Below are 20,751 nucleotides of genomic sequence, written 5' to 3'. Positions count from 1 at the left end.
ATATTTTGGGGCTTCACTATTCTGAGTTGGTGCTGTTTTCCTAAGATTTGGGGGCCCAGAAAGAAGTATTTGGAGGAAGGGCCTGCTGATGCTGACAACGCTGTATTCTGGCCTAGGCCGACAAGGCCCAGGCCTAGGGCAGCACTTTGCAGGGGGGCAGCACAGAAAGTCTGGCTTACTGTTTAGCGGCAGTCTTATGGGGTGGACTGGGCTGAGAGGCAAATTAGTCTAGCGCCCCCATAAAGCGGCCGCACTGCTTCCGATATGCAGGCGGCCAGCATTCAACAACTGGGGGAGGGGGGTTGCTGCTTCTAATTTTGACTGTCCTATCATCCTGGACCACAAACCTTCCTCACTGTGCTATATGTTTTCTGCTGCACCATTGGCATGGTTCTATCTTCTTAGTCCTCTCCATAAAATTATCAGAAATTTGTGCTTAAAGTAGAACTATAGGCAACTCTCCTCCTCCTCCCTCCTCCTTCATTTTGGAAAGAATAAGGGAGGGTTATAGCCCCTGTCAGTGTTTTTTTTTTTTTTTTTTTTTTTTTTTTTAAACCATCCCTGTCCTATTGCAGAGATTTCCCTTCACTTCCTGCCTCATAGCCAAACAGGAAGTGAGAGGAAATCTATGCAAATTAAGGGAATCCATTGCCCTCAGAACTAGTGTCCCAACTCAAAAATTTCAGGTCGGGTCTTAAACAGCAAGGGGTGGGTCATATTTAAATTAGAGGGTGCACGAGTTTAGTCAGGCCTAGGACAGCACAAAACCTAAATACACTACTGGATGCTGATAAACATCCAGACACTGAATATCTATAATATGTGTATACAGTGGCGGCCCGTCCATATGGGGCGCAGGGGGTCCGGCCCCTAATCTACATGCAGGGTGTCGGATGCATAGATTCCAATGGGGTGGGTTTTTTTGGGGGGTTTTTTTGCACTTGATTTGAGCCTGAGGCTCTAATTGTCTTCAATAAAGGGTGCGCCCCGAGCCCACCCAGTTGTGTGACAATAGCAAATTAATATTCGATATTTTCTTCCTGATTCTCCTCCCAGCCAGTCAGGAAGTGGGCCCTGAGACCCGTCGCCCGATTGGCTGAGAGGAGAAGCAATCCTATTGGCCGCAGAGGAGGAGGAGGTCGCTCATTGGTGGGGTTGGAGGTGTAGCCGAGGATCGGGATTGCTCCAGAGATTGCGGCTCAGGCAGGAGGAGACACTGGGCAGCAGTGAAGGGGAGGCATACAGAGATCATGGTGATCCAGGTTTGAAGATCATAGAGGAGCTGCAGGATGAACACATTGCACGTGAAGAATTACCTGTTGGAGTAGCACATCCCCTGGCTGTTCGAGGTGTCTGTCCTCGCAGTGTGTGATCGCTGTCTGTGTGATGTGATCGATAAGCTTGGTGTTGTGCAGTCCGATGTTTTGCTGATGCAGATGTATGCAGAGATCTCTCTATGATGTCTTATCTTCTGCTGTATACACTATGACAATAAATTGCTGGGGCGTAGTTGTATTTCCTTCTTATCTGGGGGCTCGATGGGGGTCCTTGGAGTGTATGGGGTGATTTTTACTCATATTTAGTGAATCATGTCTGATTAGAAAAGTTAAAGCGATGCAATGACTAAAGGAGACATTGTAGCCTCTGGCACACAGCCATCCCTTGTTTCATAAACCAGGTAATCGTCTACTGAGACTATAGAGGGTCTTCCATGCCTGAGCTGCTGCTGAAAATGCTAATTTACTGGCTGCTTCTGGCTTTCCAGTCACTGTACCACTACAAGTGTGTAGCAAGTGAAGTCAGAACTCCTGCTCTGTATACTTTGGGAATGAAACTTTAAAACCACTCAAATGGATCAAGATGTACTGGGGCAGAAACACCTCTGGTGTAGACCAGCCCTTCCCTACCACGGCTCCATGGAACCCCCTAGGGTTCTTCCAGACGTTGCTAGGGGTTCCTTGACAAATGAGCATTTTCTGCCTCTTTAGATATGTGACCATTGACACTAATGGCAGTGGGTGGATTGTTTACCCCCCCCCCCCCCAAAAAAAATACCACCACTGTGTGTGTGTGTGTGTGTGTGTGTGTATGTATATATGTGTATGTATGTATATGTGTGTGTGTGTATATGTGTATATATATATATATATATATATATATATATATATATATATATATATATATATATATATATATATATATATATATATATATATATATATTTGTACATCACGGGACACAGAGCCTCAGTAATTACTGATGGGTTATATAGGGTATCACTAGGTGATTGGACACTGGCACACCCTAGACAGGAAGTTCAACCCCCTATATAATCCCTCCCCTGACTGGGAATACCTCCGTTTTTTCGCCAGTGTCTTAGGTGTTGGTCACGAGTAAAGATGTGCTGTGCTGAGCTCCAAAGGAATATCCTATACTGGGGCAAGTCATGCAACCGGATCCATTCAAAGTGTCTTTTCCAAGCCAAATTGGATGGTACCCAGGCCTCGTGTCCAAAGAAACGAGGTTTTACCTGTAACGCTTCTATTTTTAGAGAGCTAGACTCCGGGATCCAGTATTTGTTTTTTTTTCAGCCATATCCCTGGCGGGGTGCTTTACAGGCCCAGAGCTGCGAAACCCCCTATTCAAGGGGGCCCCAGTCTCTGAAGGTTTTTCAAACGGAGCCCACTGTGGGAGGTGAAGATTGGGTCTGTTATACAGAACCCTGCAGCTGGATAAGGTAAGGGAGACTCCAAGAATTTTTGAATTCTATCATCCAAACCTCTCGCCTTACGCTTGGGTTGGTGCATATGCGTAGAATATTATGGTTGAAAAATTGGTCAACCGAATCGCCATGTAAGAAGCTTCTGGCTGGATTTCCCTTTCGTGGTGCAAGGCTGTTCGGAGAGGATTTGGACAATTATATCCAAAAGATCTCTAGTGGGAAAAGCACACTCTTACCAGTTAAGAAAAGGAGTAAACGTGCATTTTAAATGGGCTCTGTCCCCAGTGCCAGGAGCATCAGCCTCCAGGCAGGCGACAGCCTCCTCCGCCAGGCTCAAGAAATAAATCTCAGAGTCGACCCAGGGACAAAAGAAGTCCTGGGGGAGGAAGCCTACTAGACAAGACGCTAAAGCCTCTGTATGAAGGAGCGCCCCCCGCTCGCTCGGGCGGGGGGAAGACTGCTACAGTTCTCAAGGCTCTGGCTTGAGGATTTCCAGGACAGATGGGTGTTCTCCACATTAACTCTAGGTTACAAACTAGAGTTCAGAGAATTCCCCTCTCCTCATTTCCTCAGATCAAATGTTCCCAGAGACCCAGAGAAAAAGAAGTCTCTCTCTTTCTAGCGTTGGAGCGACTATTGTCGCAAAAATCAATTATAAAATTCCTAAAGCGCTGAAGTGGACTAAAGATTTTTGTGGAAATAGTAAAAATCCAATAGTGAAAAATAAATAAATAAAAGGTAATACAGCTGCAGTCAATTAGTGACACCCCACATTTAATTAAGATAAATAGATAAATAAAATGATGCACTTGTATTATCTATTAATTCATGTGCTACCTCTTGTGCCTATCTATTGCTTCTAAAATAAGTGAAACGTGTCAAACTTTTGTTACATAGTATCTTGTGTTTAGATAAACCAAAACAACTCCATTGCTAATTCTCCCCACGCGTATCATCGCTGACACGTGACTTTTTTTGCTTGAAAAAGTCACGTGTCAGTGATGATACGCATGGGGAGAATTAGCCTGTGACGCTCTGTTTGGAGTGCGATCTGCCTGGTAGTGTGTGAGCAGCAGCACTGAGCAGCACAGAGCTGGATGTGACTGACCATTATCCTCTTAAATGCGATCTACTGTATGTCATAGGGAGCATGTGAGTGGAATTAAGTGGCTTCTTATGGTATTTAAAATTTTGCTGATATCTGCGCAATGGTATTTTCTTTTCTCTTTTTAATCTTATCCTGCATATGGGGGAAGAAAAGTAGAAGGTGAGCAAACTATTCCTCTATTCGGGTGGATGATCACAGACAAGCTGATCCACCGCTGACTGAGTCTCACTGAGCCTGGGCTTATAATAGGAGGAGAAGTAGCTGAGCAATCTACTCTTCTATGCCGGCGGCTAACTACAGACAAGCCGCTCCACAGCTGACAGTCTTACTGAACCTGGGCATATCAGAGGAGGAGGCATTGTTCTAACATATTTTGGTGGATTGACAATTATGCTTTGTCTCTGATCCTATAACTATAAGCTTTATCTAGTGGTAATTCTCCTTATCACTCACTGGCTGAAAGTGTCTGGGAGTGTTAACAGGAGGAGAAGGAGCTGAGAACATTTCTCTTCTATGCCGGCGGCTACCATAGACAAGCCGCTCCACAGCTAACAATCTCATTGAATCTGGGTTTATCAGAGGAGGAGGTATCGTTCTAACTTATTTAGGTGGATTAACAACTATGTTTTGACTTTGATGTTATAATTATATTGGAAATCTTTATTACTCACTGGCTGATAGCTTCTGGGTGTGTTAAATAGAAATAGGCTCAGAACACATTGTCTCCTGAACATATCTCTATATGTGTCTATGCAATGGAGTTGTTTTGGTTTATCTAAACACAAGATACTATTTAACAAAAGTTTGACACAATGTTTCACTTATTTTAGAAGCAATAAATATGCACAAGAGGTAGCACATGAATTAATAGATAATACAAGCGCATCATTTTTATTTATTTGTCGCAAAAAGTTATCGTGGTTGTTCCCACGGAAGACCAGGGACTGGGGTTTTATTCAAACCTTTTCACGGTTCCAAAACCAAATGGAGATGTCAGACCTATTCTAGATCCTAGATCTAAAGGATCTAAACCGATTCCTAAAGATTCAGTCCTTTCGCATGGAATCAATCCGATCAGTAGTCTCCATCCTACAAGGAGGACAACTTCTGGTGTCTATAGACATCAAGGATGCGTACCTGCATGTACCTGTTATCCCTGCTCATCAAAAATACTTGCGTTTTGAAGTAGAAAAACGCCACTTTCAGTTTATAGCTTTGCCTTTCGGGTTAGCTACTGCACCTCGGGTGTTTACAAAGAACTTGGCTGTTCCTCTGGCCAGATTAAGGGCCCAAGGTATAACATTAATAGCATACCTAGACGACCTGCTCTTGATAGTCCGGTCTGTAGCCCACCTGGCCCAGAACTTGGTCACCACAGTCAACTACCTGGAATACCTAGGTTGGGTTCTCAACTTAGAGAAGTCTTCTTTAAAACCAGTAAGAAGACTAGAGTATTTGAGCCTGATCATGGATACAAGCCAGAAGAAGGTATTTTTACCCCAGGCAAAGATCAGTGCCATAAAAGAACTGATTCAGGTAGTCAGGGCAAAGAAGGGTCCCTCTATTCGCCTTTGTATGAGGCTGCTGGGAAAGATGGTGGCTTCATTCAAAGCAGTTCCCTATGCTTAGTTTCCTTCAAGACTGCTGCAACACAGTATCCTGTATGCCTGGAACAAGAAGGTTCAGGCGTTAGATTTTCCAATGCATCTGTCTCCTACATTGCGTCAGAGCCTCAGTTGGTGGTTAATACCCAAAAATCTGCAAAAAGGAAAATCCTTTTTTACCGGTTACCTGGAAAGTGGTAACAATGGATGCCAGTCTTTCAGGTTGGGGAGCAGTTCTGGAACAGTCGACTGTCCAAGGGAGATGATCCAAAACCGAGAGGACCTTACCCATCAACATTCTGGAGATCCGTGCAGCGTATCTAGCCCTAAAGGCCTGGACACTCAGGCTACAGGGTTGCCCTGTCAGGATCCAGTCTGACAATGCCACAGCAGTGGCTTCTATCAATCACCAAGGAGGCACCAGGAGTCGTGCAGCTCAAAGTGAAGTGAACCAGATCTTAATCTGGGCAGAAAAGCATGTGCCATGCATATCGGCAATTTTCATTCCGGGGATGGAGAACTGGCAGGCGGACTACTTGAGTCGCCAGCAGTAAATCCCAGGGGAATGGTCTCTTCACCCCAACGTCTTCTTGGCCATATGCCAAAAATGGGGGGTTCCAGATGTAGATCTCTTTGCATCCAGGTTCAACAACAAGATCGACAAGTTTGTGGCAAGAACAAAGGATCCTCTTGCATGCGGGACAGATGCGTTGGTGACTTTGTGGCATCGGTTCTTACTGATTTATGCATTCCCTCCAATTCTGCTACTGCCACGACTTCTTCGCAGGATGAGGCAGGAAAAGAAGTCAGTACTTCTGGTGGCCCCAGCTTGGCCCAGAAGAGCTTGGTATGTAGAAATGACAGTAGGTTCCCGGTGGACCCTACCATCACGTCCAGACCTGTTATCCCAAGGTCCAGTGTTCCATCCTGCCTTACAAATGCTAAATTTGACGGTTTGGCTATTGAAACCCACGTTCTGAAGATTCGTGGGCTTTCAGGTCCTGTGATATCTACCTTGATCAATGCAAGGAAGCCAGCTTCCAGAATTATTTATCATAGAGTCTGGAAAGCTTATGTATCCTGGTGTGAATCCAGGGGTTGGCATCCCAGAAAATATGTCATAGGTAGAATTCTTGATTTTCTGCAAATGGGATTAGAAATGAAGCTGGCCTTGAGTACCATCAAGGGCCAGGTCTCGGCCTTATTTCAACGGCCGCTTGCTTCGCATTCTTTGGTCCGAAACTTTATGCAGGGGGTAACACGTCTTAATCCTTAGGTTAAGGCGCCCCTAAACCCCTGGGACTTGAATTTGGTTCTGTCAGTTTTACAGAAACAGCCTTTTGAACCAATACGTCAAATTCCCTTGGTCCTGTTGACAAGGAAGTTAATTTTTCTGGTAGCCGTTTCTTCTGCTAGAAGAGTATCAGAATTAGGCTCTTTACTGGAAAGAGCTGTTTATTTAATCATGCACAGGGATAGAGTGGTATTGCGCCCTTATCCTAGCTTTCTACCGAAGGTGGTTTCAGATTTTCATCTACACCAAGATATTATTCTGCCTTCCTTTTTTTTCCAGATCCCTGTTCTATGGAAGAAAGGTCACTACATTCTTTGGATGTAGTGAGAGCAGTCAAAGGCTATCTGGAAGCAACTGCTCGAATTGGCAAAACGGATATTTTGTTTGTATTGCCAGAAGGTCCTAATAGAGGACAGGCAGCGTCAAAGTCTACCATTTCGAAATGGATTCGGCAATTGATTGTTCAAGCCTATAGTTTGAAACAGAAAATTCCGCCTTTTCAAATCAAGGCGCACTCCACAAGGGCTATTAGTGCTTCGTGGGCAGTGCATCACCAGGCCTCTATGGCTCAAATCTGTAAGGCCGCAACCTGGTCTTCAGTCCATACCGTCACCAGATTTTATCAGGTGGATGTAAGAAGGCATGAGGATATCGCCTTTGGGCGTAGTGTGCTGCAAGCAGCGGTACGAGGTCCTCAGGTCTGATTACACCCTACTTTGTTGTGGTTCTCCCCCCCCCCCCCCAGATAGCATTGCTCTGGGACATCCCATCAGTAATTACTGAGGCTCTGTGTGCCGTGATGTACGAGAAAGAAAATAAAATTTTTATAACAGCTTACCTGTAAAATCCTTTTCTTTTGAGGTACATCACGGGACACAGAGGTCCCGCCCCTCTTCTAATACACTTATATTGCTTTGCTACAAAACTAAGGTATTCCCAGTAAGGGGAGGGATTATATAGGGGGTTGAACTTCCTGTCTAGGGTGTGCCAGTGTCCAAGTGATACCGTATATAACCCATCGGTAATTACTGAGGCTCTGCGTCCTGTGATATACCTCAAAAGAAAAGGATTTAATAGGTAAGCTGTTATAAAAATCCAAAATATATATACTATATTACCAAAAGTATTGGGATGTCTGCCTTTTACACACACAAACTTTGACCAATTGCCTGACTTCGGTGTGTTCCAAACGGAATGGTGACAATCTACAGTACATAAAAATCTCCATAGGTGAAGCTTTAAACATTTCTACTGTTTACCAGTTTAGAGTTACAGAGGAGGTCTAGTGCTAGAAATATTGCTCTCGCTCTAATGATCGCGGCAATACCTCATGTGTGGTTTGAGCACCTTTTACATTTGGGGCCGCAACTTGCGTATTGCGTTCACTTCTGCACGCAAGCAAGGAGGGACAGGGCGCTTTAAAAAAACTTATTTTTTATTTAATTTTTACACTGTTTAAAAAAAAAAAAAAAATTCTGATCATTTTTATTGCTGTCACAAGGAATGTAAACATCCCTTGTCACAGTAATAGGCAGTGACAGGTACTCTTTATGGAGGGATCTGGCATCCATAAGACATCAAATCCCTTCACCTACTCGCTCCTTTGTTGGTGTTTTTCCTATTAACCCCTTGTTATCCAAATTTAATTTTAGTGTTGCAGTAATTAGAACAAGCAGCAGAATAAAATGTTTTCCCCACAGTAATGGTACTTGTGTTCAAAATATTGCTAATCGAACTTGAAAAAAAATTATTTTTTCACATTTTTACTAGTTTTTCCCCTTTTTGCATTTAAAAAAAAAAATTTAAATTCTCAGAAGAAAAGGTTGGGAGCATGAAATTGTCCAAAATGTCTTGGTATGCTGACACCTGAAGAGTTCTGTTCACTGGAACGAAGGGGCCCAACCCCTGAAAAACAACCCCACACCATAATCCCCCCTCCACCAAATGATTTGGACCAGTGCACAAAGCAAGGTCCATAAAGACATGGATGAGCGAGTTTGGGGTGGAGGAACTTGGCCAATTCCTGACTTCGTCCTGTTGCCAATGCCGAATGATAAAATAATGTAGCTCTAGGGCTCAATGGGTGATGCAAGAAGATGGGGAACCTGAAAGAAGAGGAAAATACCATGGAACCAGTGGAGACTAATGCCCCATACACACGATCAGAAAATCGTACGAAAAATGCCGATTTCGGAGCGATCGTACGATAATCTGATCGTTAGTACAGAGCTTTCGAGAGCCGAACAGGACAGTTCATTCGATTTTTTTATTATTTGATCAGACATGCACGAAAAAATTTTTCGTGCTATGCCAGATAGTACAATTTTAGTTTTTAATCGGTACAGCTATCGTTCGAAAACGCAATACAGATGCATTACAACACATGACGTCACTTCCGAATTTTTATTCTGTCATGCGCAAATTTTCATGACTTATTAGTATTAGTAAACTCGTCAGATTCGATCTGAGATTAGTGTGCAAAATAAACAGACGATCGTTCCTCTGATAATCTTATCGTGTGTACTGGGCACAAGTGGATGCATGGAGCTTCTTGCCTCTCTTTGCTGGAAGGGAGCACACAGAGGGGTGTGTCATAATGGCGTAATGCTTGCCACCCACTACGTTTTTTTAGTTCCACTTTGTAAATCTAGTTATACATGGTTCAGAGCAGATGCCATTTTTATCTTTCTTTTATTTCTTACCATTAGTGACAGGGTTGCTTTTAAAATGTACTTATTTTTTGGGGCAGCGTTTATGATCTAGCCTGAAAAAAAAACAAAAAACTGGGGTGGAGGGGTCTAAAAAAAAAAAAAAAAAAAAAAAAAAAAAAAAAACATTCTAAGCTAGTGGCATCCTTTTCAGAAAGCACTTAGAATATTTATAGAGGTGCAGGAAAGAACTTGCTATATACACCTAAATGGGATATGATGGCTGCATTGACATCTTCTGCCCCCCCCTTTCCTTACAGCAGAAGAATACTTCAGGCAAGAAACGGCATCAATCCATGGGAAACAAAAGTATGTCCTTTATGGCAGAGAAATCCAATCGGTAAGTGGCATCTCTTCTACATTTATATTGCAATAAACAGTAGGTAAGGTTTAATAAAGACACAATCCTTAGCAGGTTGAGGTGTTATTCAAAATGAATCTCAATGCATACATGTAAATAGGCCCTGAACCACTTCAATACCCAACACTTTCTCCCCCAGCCCCCCCCCCAGGCCAATTTTCAGCTTTCAGCGCTGTCTCACAATTGCGCAGTCATGCAGCACTGTACCCAAGTGAAAATGTTATCATTTTTTTCATAGCACTTTCTTTTGGTGGTAATTGATCATCACTGGGATTTTTTTTTAGCAGTACAGCATCGTCCTATAACTGGTGTGTCAGTGTTTAGGGACAATGACTGGTGGCAGTATAATGCATATTATTTTTTATTTTTTTTATTTATTTTTTTTTGTGATATATTATCTTTTTTATTACATGTGTGTATTTAATTTTTTTTAATTCTTTTTTTTTTTTTAACCACTGGGCACTTAAACCCCCTTCCTAACAGACCAATTTTCAGCTTTCGGTCTCACATTTTGATTGACAATTACTCAGTCATGCAACACTACCCATATGAAATTTTTGTCCTTTTTTTTTTTTTTTTTTTCTTCACACAAATAGAGCTTTCTTTTGGTGGTATTTCATCACCGCTGGGTTCTTTATTTTTAGCGCTATGAAAGAAAAAAGACAAATTCTGTAAAAAAAAAAAAAATTTAATTTTTCTTTTTCTGTTATAAAATTTTGCAAATTAGTAATTTTTCCTTATATATTTTGGCCAAAATTTATACCACTACATATCTTTGGTAAAAATAACCCAAATCGGTGGATATTATTTGGTCTTTGTGAAAGTTATAGAGTCCACAAGCTACGGTGCCAATATCTGAAAATTGATCACACCTGAAGTACTGACAGCCTATCTCATTTCTTGAGACCCTAACAAGCCAGGAAAGTACAAATACCCCCCCAAATGACCCCTTTTTGGAAAGTAGACAAGGTATTTAGTAAGAGGCATGGTGAGTTTTTTGAAGTTGTAATTTTTTTTCCCACAAAAAAAATATTTTTTCTTTCTTTTTTTTTTTTTTTTTTTTCACAAAATTGTTATATTAGCAGGTTATTTCTCACAGACTGCATATGCATACCACAAATTACACCCCAAAACACATTCTGCTACTCCTCCTGGCGATACCACATGCGTGAGACTTTTACACGTGGCCACATAGAGAGGCCCAACATGCAGGGAGCGCCATCAGGCATTCTTGGAGCATAAATTACACATATAATTTCTTGACTACCTCTTACACTTTTGAAGGCCCTGGAGAACCAGGACAATGGAATCGCCCCAAATGACCCCATTTTGGAAAGAAGACAACCCAATGTATAATCTATGAGGCATATCAAGTCTTTTGAACATGTCATTTTTTTTTTTCTACAAGTTTTTGGAAAATGTGTAATGAAAATGCATTTTTTTTTTTTTTATACATAACATTGTCCATTTACACAATATTTCTAACACATAGCATGTACATACCAAAAATGACACCCCAAAATAGATTCTCCTACTCCTCCTGAGTACGGCGATACCACATGTGGGAGACTTTTCCACAGCCTGGCCACATACAGAGGACCAACGTGCAGGGAGCGCCATCAGGTGTTCTATGGACATAAGTTTCAAATCTAATTTGACTACCTATTACACTTTTGTGAGGCACCATAGTGGCATGGATGATAATGATAACTGATGTGGCATGAATGGGGATGGCTGAGCATGAATGAGTATGGCTGGGTATAGATGGTACGGCTGAGTATGGCCATACGACTGAGTACATCTGGGTATGGCTAATTATGGATGGGTATGGCTAATTATGGATGGGGGTGGATGGGTATGCCGAGTATGGATGGATGGGTATGCCGAGTATGGATGGATGGGTATGCCGAGTATGGATGGATGGGTATGCCGAGTATGGATGGATGGGTATGCCGAGTATGGATGGATGGGTATGCCGAGTATGGATGGATGGGTATGCCGAGTATGGATGGATGGGTATGCCGAGTATGGATGGATGGGTATGCCGAGTATGGATGGATGGATATGTATGCCGAGGATGGATGGATGGATATGTATGCCGAGGATGGATGGATGGATATGTATGCCGAGGATGGATGGATGGATATGTATGCCGAGGATGGATGGATGGATATGTATGCCGAGGATGGATGGATGGATGGGTATGCCGAGGATGGATGGATGGGTATGCCGAGGATGGATGGATGGATGGGTATGCCGAGGATGGATGGATGGATGGGTATGCCGAGGATGGATGGATGGATGGGTATGCCGAGGATGGATGGATGGATGGATGGGTATGCCGAGGATGGATGGGTATGCCGAGGATGGATGGATGGATGGGTATGCCGAGGATGGATGGATGGATGGATGGGTATGCCGAGGATGGATGGATGGATGGGTATGCCGAGGATGGATGGATGGATGGGTATGCCGAGGATGGATGGATGGATGGGTATGCCGAGGATGGATGGATGGATGGGTATGCCGAGGATGGATGGATGGGTATGCCGAGGATGGATGGATGGGTATGCCGAGGATGGATGGATGGGTATGCCGAGGATGGATGGATGGATGGGTATGCCGAGGATGGATGGATGGATGGGTATGCCGAGGATGGATGGATGGGTATGCCGAGGATGGATGGATGGGTATGCCGAGGATGGATGGATGGGTATGCCGAGGATGGATGGATGGGTATGCCGAGGATGGATGGATGGGTATGCCGAGGATGGATGGATGGATGGGTATGCCGAGGATGGATGGATGGGTATGCCGAGGATGGATGGATGGGTATGCCGAGGATGGATGGATGGGTATGCCGAGGATGGATGGATGGATGGGTATGCCGAGGATGGATGGATGGATGGGTATGCCGAGGATGGATGGATGGATGGGTATGCCGAGGATGGATGGATGGATGGGTATGCCGAGGATGGATGGATGGATGGGTATGCCGAGGATGGATGGATGGATGGGTATGCCGAGGATGGATGGATGGGTATGCCGAGGATGGATGGATGGATGGGTATGCCGAGGATGGATGGATGGGTATGCCATGGATGGATGGATGGATGGGTATGCCGAGGATGGATGGATGGGTATGCCGAGGATGGATGGATGGGTATGCCGAGGATGGATGGATGGGTATGCCGAGGATGGATGGATGGGTATGCCGAGGATGGATGGATGGGTATGCCGAGGATGGATGGACGGGTATGCCGAGGATGGATGGACGGACAGCCTGGCCACATACAGAGGACCAACGTGCAGGGAGCGCCATCAGGTGTTCTATGGACATAAGTTTCAAATCTAATTTGACTACCTATTACACTTTTGTGAGGCACCATAGTGGCATGGATGATAATGATAACTGATGTGGCATGAATGGGGATGGCTGAGCATGAATGAGTATGGCTGGGTATAGATGGTACGGCTGAGTATGGCCATACGACTGAGTACATCTGGGTATGGCTAATTATGGATGGGTATGGCTAATTATGGATGGGGGTGGATGGGTATGCCGAGTATGGATGGATGGGTATGCCGAGTATGGATGGATGGGTATGCCGAGTATGGATGGATGGGTATGCCGAGGATGGATGGATGGATGGATGGATATGTATGCCGAGGATGGATGGATGGATATGTATGCCGAGGATGGATGGATGGATATGTATGCCGAGGATGGATGGATATGTATGCCGAGGATGGATGGATGGATGGGTATGCCGAGGATGGATGGATGGATGGATGGGTATGCCGAGGATGGATGGATGGGTATGCCGAGGATGGATGGATATGCCGAGGATGGATGGATGGGTATGCCGAGGATGGATGGATGGGTATGCCGAGGATGGATATGCCGAGGATGGATGGATGGATGGGTATGCCGAGGATGGATGGATGGGTATGCCGAGGATGGATGGATGGGTATGCCGAGGATGGATGGATGGGTATGCCGAGGATGGATGGATGGGTATGCCGAGGATGGATGGATGGGTATGCCATGGATGGATGGATGGATGGGTATGCCATGGATGGATGGATGGATGGGTATGCCATGGATGGATGGATGGATGGGTATGCCGAGGATGGATGGATGGGTATGCCGAGGATGGATGGACGGGTATGCCGAGGATGGATGGATGGGTATGCCGAGGATGGATGGATGGGTGGGTATGCCGAGGATGGATGGATGGGTATGCCGAGGATGGATATGCCGAGGATGGATGGATGGGTATGCCGAGGATGGATGGATGGGTATGCCGAGGATGGATGGATGGGTATGCCGAGGATGGATGGATGGGTATGCCGAGGATGGATGGATGGGTATGCCGAGGATGGATGGATGGGTATGCCGAGGATGGATGGATGGGTATGCCGAGGATGGATGGATGGGTATGCCATGGATGGATGGATGGATGGGTATGCCATGGATGGATGGATGGATGGGTATGCCATGGATGGATGGATGGATGGGTATGCCATGGATGGATGGATGGGTATGCCGAGGATGGATGGATGGGTATGCCGAGGATGGATGGATGGGTATGCCGAGGATGGATGGATGGGTATGCCGAGGATGGATGGATGGGTATGCCGAGGATGGATGGATGGGTATGCCGAGGATGGATGGATGGGTGGGTATGCCGAGGATGGATGGATGGATGGGTATGCCGAGGATGGATGGATGGGTATGCCGAGGATGGATGGATGGATATGCCGAGGATGGATGGATGGATGGGTATGCCGAGGATGGATGGATGGATGGGTATGCCGAGGATGGATGGATGGATGGGTATGCCGAGGATGGATGGATGGATGGGTATGCCGAGGATGGATGGATGGGTATGCCGAGGATGGATGGATGGATGGGTATGCCGAGGATGGATGGATGGATGGGTATGCCGAGGATGGATGGATGGATGGGTATGCCGAGGATGGATGGATGGATGGGTATGTATGCCGAGGATGGATGGATGGATGGGTATGTATGCCGAGGATGGATGGATGGGTATGTATGCCGAGGATGGATGGATGGGTATGTATGCCGAGGATGGATGGATGGGTATGTATGCCGAGGATGGATGGATGGATGGGTATGCCGAGGATGGATGGATGGGTATGCCGAGGATGGATGGATGGGTATGCCGAGGATGGATGGATGGATGGGTATGCCATGGATGGATGGATGGGTATGCCGAGGATGGATGGATGGACGGGTATGCCGAGGATGGATGGATGGATGGGTATGCCATGGATGGATGGATGGGTATGCCATGGATGGATGGACGGGTATGCCGAGGATGGATGGACGGGTATGCCGAGGATGGATGGATGGACGGGTATGCCGAGGATGGATGGATGGACGGGTATGCCGAGGATGGATGGATGGACGGGTATGCCGAGGATGGATGGATGGACGGGTATGCCGAGGATGGATGGATGGACGGGTATGCCGAGGATGGATGGATGGACGGGTATGCCGAGGATGGATGGATGGACGGGTATGCCGAGGATGGATGGATGGGTATGCCATGGATGGATGGATGGATGGGTATGCCGAGGATGGATGGATGGGTATGCCGAGGATGGATGGATGGGTATGCCGAGGATGGATGGATGGGTATGCCGAGGATGGATGGATGGACGGGTATGCCGAGGATGGATGGATGGACGGGTATGCCGAGGATGGATGGATGGATGGGTATGCCGAGGATGGATGGATGGATGGGTATGCCGAGGATGGATGGATGGATGGGTATGCCGAGGATGGATGGATGGATGGGTATGCCGGGGATGGATGGATGGATATGCCGGGGATGGATGGATGGGTATGCCATGGATGGATGGATATGTATGCCGAGGATGGATGGATGGATATGTATGCCGAGGATGGATGGATGGATGGATGGATATGTATGCCGAGGATGGATGGATGGATATGTATGCCGAGGATGGATGGATGGATATGTATGCCGAGGATGGATGGATATGTATGCCGAGGATGGATGGATATGCCGAGGGCGGATGGGTGGATGGGTATGCTGAGGATGGATGGATGGGTATCCATGGCTAAGAATGGTTGGATGGATTTATCACTGAGCGCTGGGGGCACTACACATCCAGCCCACAGTGCTGCTGCCACTGATCTCTCCCCTCTCTGCTCACACTGGACGGAGAGGGGAAAGAGGAACCGGATATCACACCGGTTTGTTTACATGTGATCGCTCCGTCATTTGACGGAGCGATCACATGGTAAACAGCTGGAAATAGCGGCCATTAACCGTGATTCGTGAGGACCCGGCGGTCACGGATGTGTTCGGGTGCGCGCAAGAGCGGGATTCTGGGAGGACGTCACTGTACGCCCACCCAGAGTTTTGCAACCGCCCTGTAGCCGTCATTCGGCTACGGTATGGGCCGGTTGTTAAGTGGTTAATCAGTGCCCAACAGTGCTGCCAGTTACTGCCCATCAGTGCCTCATCAGTGTCACTCCGTAGGCTGCACTCATAGGTGGCACTATCAGTGAAGGAGAAAAATTACCGTTTGCAAAGATTTATAACAAAATATGAAAAAATGTTTTGTGGTGTTTGCTTTTTTTTTTTTTTTTTTTTTTTTTTTAGCAAAAAATAAAGCCCAGTGGTAATTGAATACCACCAAAAGAAAGCTCTATTTGTGTGGAAAAAAAAAACTGTGCAATTGTCAAAGTGAAAATTGGGCTGGAAGGGGGTATAAGTGCCCTGTAAGCGGTTAATAGCAATCCCAAATAGTCCGCAAAATGCAACAAGTGTCCAAACATGATGGCAATCGTCCACTGAAGATATACTCGCAATGTGCTAATACATTATATAAAGTGACAAATGTGCTTCCATGCAAAAAAGGTGCCCCCGGTGCAGTCCCCTTCCTCAATGCGCACTCACCAGAATGCCATTGGTAAATGGAATGTCATCAGAACAACCCTTTGAGGATTTCAGCAACCATCCATAGGTTAAAGGGGTTGTAAAGGTAAAAATTTTTTCACCTTAATGCATTCTATGCATTAAGGTGAAAAAACTTTTGACAGTACCGCCGCCCCCAGCCCCCCCCGTTTTACTTACCTGACGCCTCGAATCTTCGCTCCTCGTCCTCGGCAGCTTCATTGCAGCTCAGCCTGGTCGCTGATTGGCTGCAGTGGATGGATTGAAAGCAGCGCAGCCATTGGCTCGCGCTGCTGTCAATCACATCCGATGACGCGGCGCGCCGGGGGGCGGGGCCGAGTGATACAGCGAGCGGCTATAGCCGCCGGCTGTATCACGGGAGCGCGCCCGCAAGCACTCACCACCATGCGAGGGAGCTCGCATGAAGGTGGTAAATGCTTGCGGGGAGGAGCTGAAACAGCCGCCGAGGGACCCCAGAAGACCAGGTTCGGGGCCACTCTGTGCAGAACGAGCTGCACAGTGAAGGTAAGTATAACATGTTTGTTATTTTTAAAAAAAAAAAAAAACACCTTTACAACCCCTTTAATGGCATAACATCAGAATAACCTTTTCAGGTGCTCCCCACCAATCATCTGGTATCTCTTCCATAGAGGCAATAATTCCTCACATCAAAGCTGGTCAACAGGGTCACCACACAGAGACCGATGAGAAGTTCATAGTTTAGTAATTTATTGTAAAATACTAGTACTAAAAAAGCGCATAAATGGCCAAACTCGCAGAAATGGCCGCCGGTCACAAGAACGGGATGCGTCAGCATGTAAGGCTCCTTTTACAACTTGAAGGTTTGCATACTACAAAGATCACTGCACAGCATGTTCCCCAGTTTTCAAATTAAAGTGGAGGGCAACCCGAAAATAGAAAATAGCATGAAAAATCTTTAAAAAAAAAAAAAAACATTTTGAAGAAAAATTTTTTTTTTTTAAACTTACCTGAACCCTTGTTGCTAGGCAGTCTTCCTAATCTGCCTCTTCCTATTCCATGGAGTGTTCTGCTCCTAGCTGAGTGGCCCCGTTTCCTTCTGGGAACTGTGTGTGTTCCCAGAAAACCAGGGGGCCATTCACAGATCGCCGCGCCACTTGCGCGTACGCAGTAGGAATCTGGCAGTGAAGCCGCAAGGCTCCACTGCCTGTTTCCCTTAATTAGGATGGCGATGCCAGGAGCCGAGGGACGGGTCGGCCTCGGGCGCCCGACATCGCGGGTACCCAGGACAGGCAAGTCTACTTATTTAAAGTCAGCAGCTACAGTGTTTGTAGCTGCTGACTTTAAAAAAAAAAAAAAAAAATTATAGTGGCCGGAATCCCGCTTTCAGTATTTTATTATAAATGTATACATTTGATATATTTAATATCACTACTACTATGCCTCTAGTAGTAGTAGTAGTAGTAGTAGTAGTAGTAGAGAGACTGTTATCAGATAATAAAAAATATATATTTAAGTTGCATCACAGTTTGTGTACAATACTGTTGTCTCGCATCAAATTTTGATCTTTATTTTTCTAAGGCTTCGTTAACACAGGTGGTACTATTCCATACGCCCGTGCAAAGGGCGGTTTTTATCTGCATAGAAGGCACAGGTGTTCCATGTAGGCAGCCTGTTCAGATCATTGATAGGTGGCTGGCTGCACACATCTGCAAACACATCTCCAGTGTAAATCGACACGGAACCGATGTATGCTTCATAAAGTAGACTGCGTTCTGATCTGTGCATCAGTCTCACATGGCAGTACCTATTGAGGATACACTTGGAGATCTGTGCAACTGTCTGCCTGTCATTGATTTGGACATGCTGCCTGCAAGCGGGCGCATGGGACACCTGTGCCTTCCATGTGGGTAAAGACAGCCCTTTGCATGGGTGTATGGAACAGTACGCCTATTAGAATGAGGCCTAATGAAGAATCGAGCTGTTGGAAGTTTATGCACATTTCTTTTACTTCTAGGGGCTTCAAACACAGTTGGCCGAGGAGATAAGAACTGCCCCCTGTGGGTTGGACATGGAACTGTTTAATTCATTACTGCTTGGGTTTTGTTTTGTTTTTTTTAATAAACTTTTAATCAACTGAAGCACCTTCTGGCTTTGTGTTCAGTTTGTTTTTGCTACACTAAGGCCTCATGCACACTGGACGTTATAAAAACGCCAGTAGCTTCGCAGTGAGTTCTCCTTCAACTCCTCCTTCTCCTTCTCTCCTCCCTCTTTCTCCTCCCTCTTTCTCCTCCCTCTTTCTCCTCCTCTCTTCCTCTTCCCCTCTTCCTTTCTTCCTCTTCCCCTCTTCCTTTCTTCCTCTTCCCCTCTTCCTTTCTTCCTCTTCCCCTCTTCCTTTCTTCCTCTTCCCCTCTTCCTTTCTTCCTCTTCCCCTCTTCCTTGCTTCCTCTTCCCCTCTTCCTTGCTTCCTCTTCCTCCTTCTCTTCCTCTTCCTCCTTCTCCTCTTCTCCCTCCTGTTTTTGATGTTGGAGCATTTTTACAGCTAAAAAACTCCTCTCAGAACCCACTAGTTTTGAGTTTGTTTTTACAGCCAAACGCCCCAGCCAAAAACAGTTAACAGCCTATGTGTTCATGGACACACAGGATAACACCCTGGAGAGTGTATTGACTGTAGGAAAAAAACGTCTAAAGCCAAAAACATCCGGGGTGCATGAGGCCTTATACTGCACCGTCTATTTCGTCCAGTGAAATGCCAGCTATTTCCTCCTATGTTTTGTTTTTTTTATCTTCTGTTCTGCCTGTTCTTGTTTTTCTTCTGTTTTATGAAACTGTGATGTCCTATATAATTTTTATTCTCCGAGACAAATGCTGCCCTGCCCACACCAAAGTTTAATTCTGCTTTAGAAATAGTAAAAAATGGTTCAGAATAGGTGCTGTTTTTTTTGTTTTTTGTTTTTTTACAACCAGCTGGTTTGAAAAAAGACTTGTCCTTTTTTTTTTTTTTTTTTTTTTTTTTTTCCCAATACCAAACAGCCATTATGAATGGAACTATCATACCACAACCATGAAGTGTTTGCCTCGCACCTGTGGTGCAGTCAGATTGGCTTCAACAGGCCAGTCTGACAGCTGGTGCTGCCTGCAAACCATGTTAAACTTGCTACGGCATATGTTCAGTCTTGTCTGGCTGTATGCTATGATTTAGGTGGGTGGCTGGGGAGTGGTAAAACTGCTGTTCACCTCGTGTGTGTGTGTTTGTTTGATTTTTTTTTTTGTTTTTTTTTTGTATTGTTTTTTTAAGATTGTATTTTTTATTGAAAGTGTTTTACAATCAAAACGGGGAGATGGCAGATTACAAAGGTTCTAGGTTGTACGAACCATGGGGAATGTGATTAACTGCCTGTTTTTACCACTGCCTCTGTGAAAGAGACCCAAGCGTCAAGAAAGCACGTAAAGTGGAGATTGGTGGGTAAAGAAGCAAGAACATGACTGTCAAGGGAGTCAGTAAAATGGCATCACACTGCCAGAGATGGATTATCAATAATAACCATTGATCATTTATTAGCAAGCAGGCTTTGTTTACAAAATTTGGGTTGATGCACCATTAAGCTGCACAGATTTGTACCGATCTAATTAATTATTACCACATCTCCAGTGCATTCATAAACTATTCAGACCCCCCTTCACTTTTTTCAATGTTATGTTGCAGTTGTTTAAAGTGGTTGTAAAGGCACAAGGTTCTTTACCTTCATGTATTCTATGCATGAAGGTTAAAAAAAAAAAAAACTTTCTTTGTGCAGCAGCCCCCCTAATACTTACCTGAGCCCCATCTTGATCCAGCGATGTGCGTAAGACCCTTAGCTCTCCGGGGACACTCTCCCTCATTGGCCTCCCATTTCTCTTGTTCATTGCTGAGATGACTCTACACATTAATTGGAGTCCACTTGTGGTGAATTGAATTGATTGGACGTGATTTTTGAAAGGCACACCCCTCTCTATAAAAGGCCTCACAGCTGACA

General features: G+C 45.3%; 1 protein-coding gene across 1 annotated transcript in view; it reads left to right on the top strand.

Annotated features, from left to right (window-relative positions):
• The window catches only part of LOC141111282 (exosome complex component 10-like), a 52,599-nt gene extending 33,723 nt beyond the window's left edge, over nt 1–18,876 (top strand). Inside the window, exons 22-23 of the mRNA XM_073603439.1 lie at nt 9,697–9,776; nt 18,753–18,876. Of these exons, the coding sequence (XP_073459540.1) occupies nt 9,697–9,776; nt 18,753–18,783 (111 nt within the window). The 3' untranslated portion in view covers nt 18,784–18,876. The remainder of the gene's footprint in view (nt 1–9,696; nt 9,777–18,752) is intronic.
• Nucleotides 18,877–20,751: the final 1,875 nt, after the last annotated feature.

This window comes from Aquarana catesbeiana, linkage group LG10, assembly GCF_042186555.1.
Source record: "Aquarana catesbeiana isolate 2022-GZ linkage group LG10, ASM4218655v1, whole genome shotgun sequence".
In the NCBI taxonomy this organism is placed as follows: Eukaryota; Metazoa; Chordata; class Amphibia; order Anura; family Ranidae; genus Aquarana; species Aquarana catesbeiana.
This window is presented reverse-complemented; position numbering and strand designations above follow the sequence as displayed.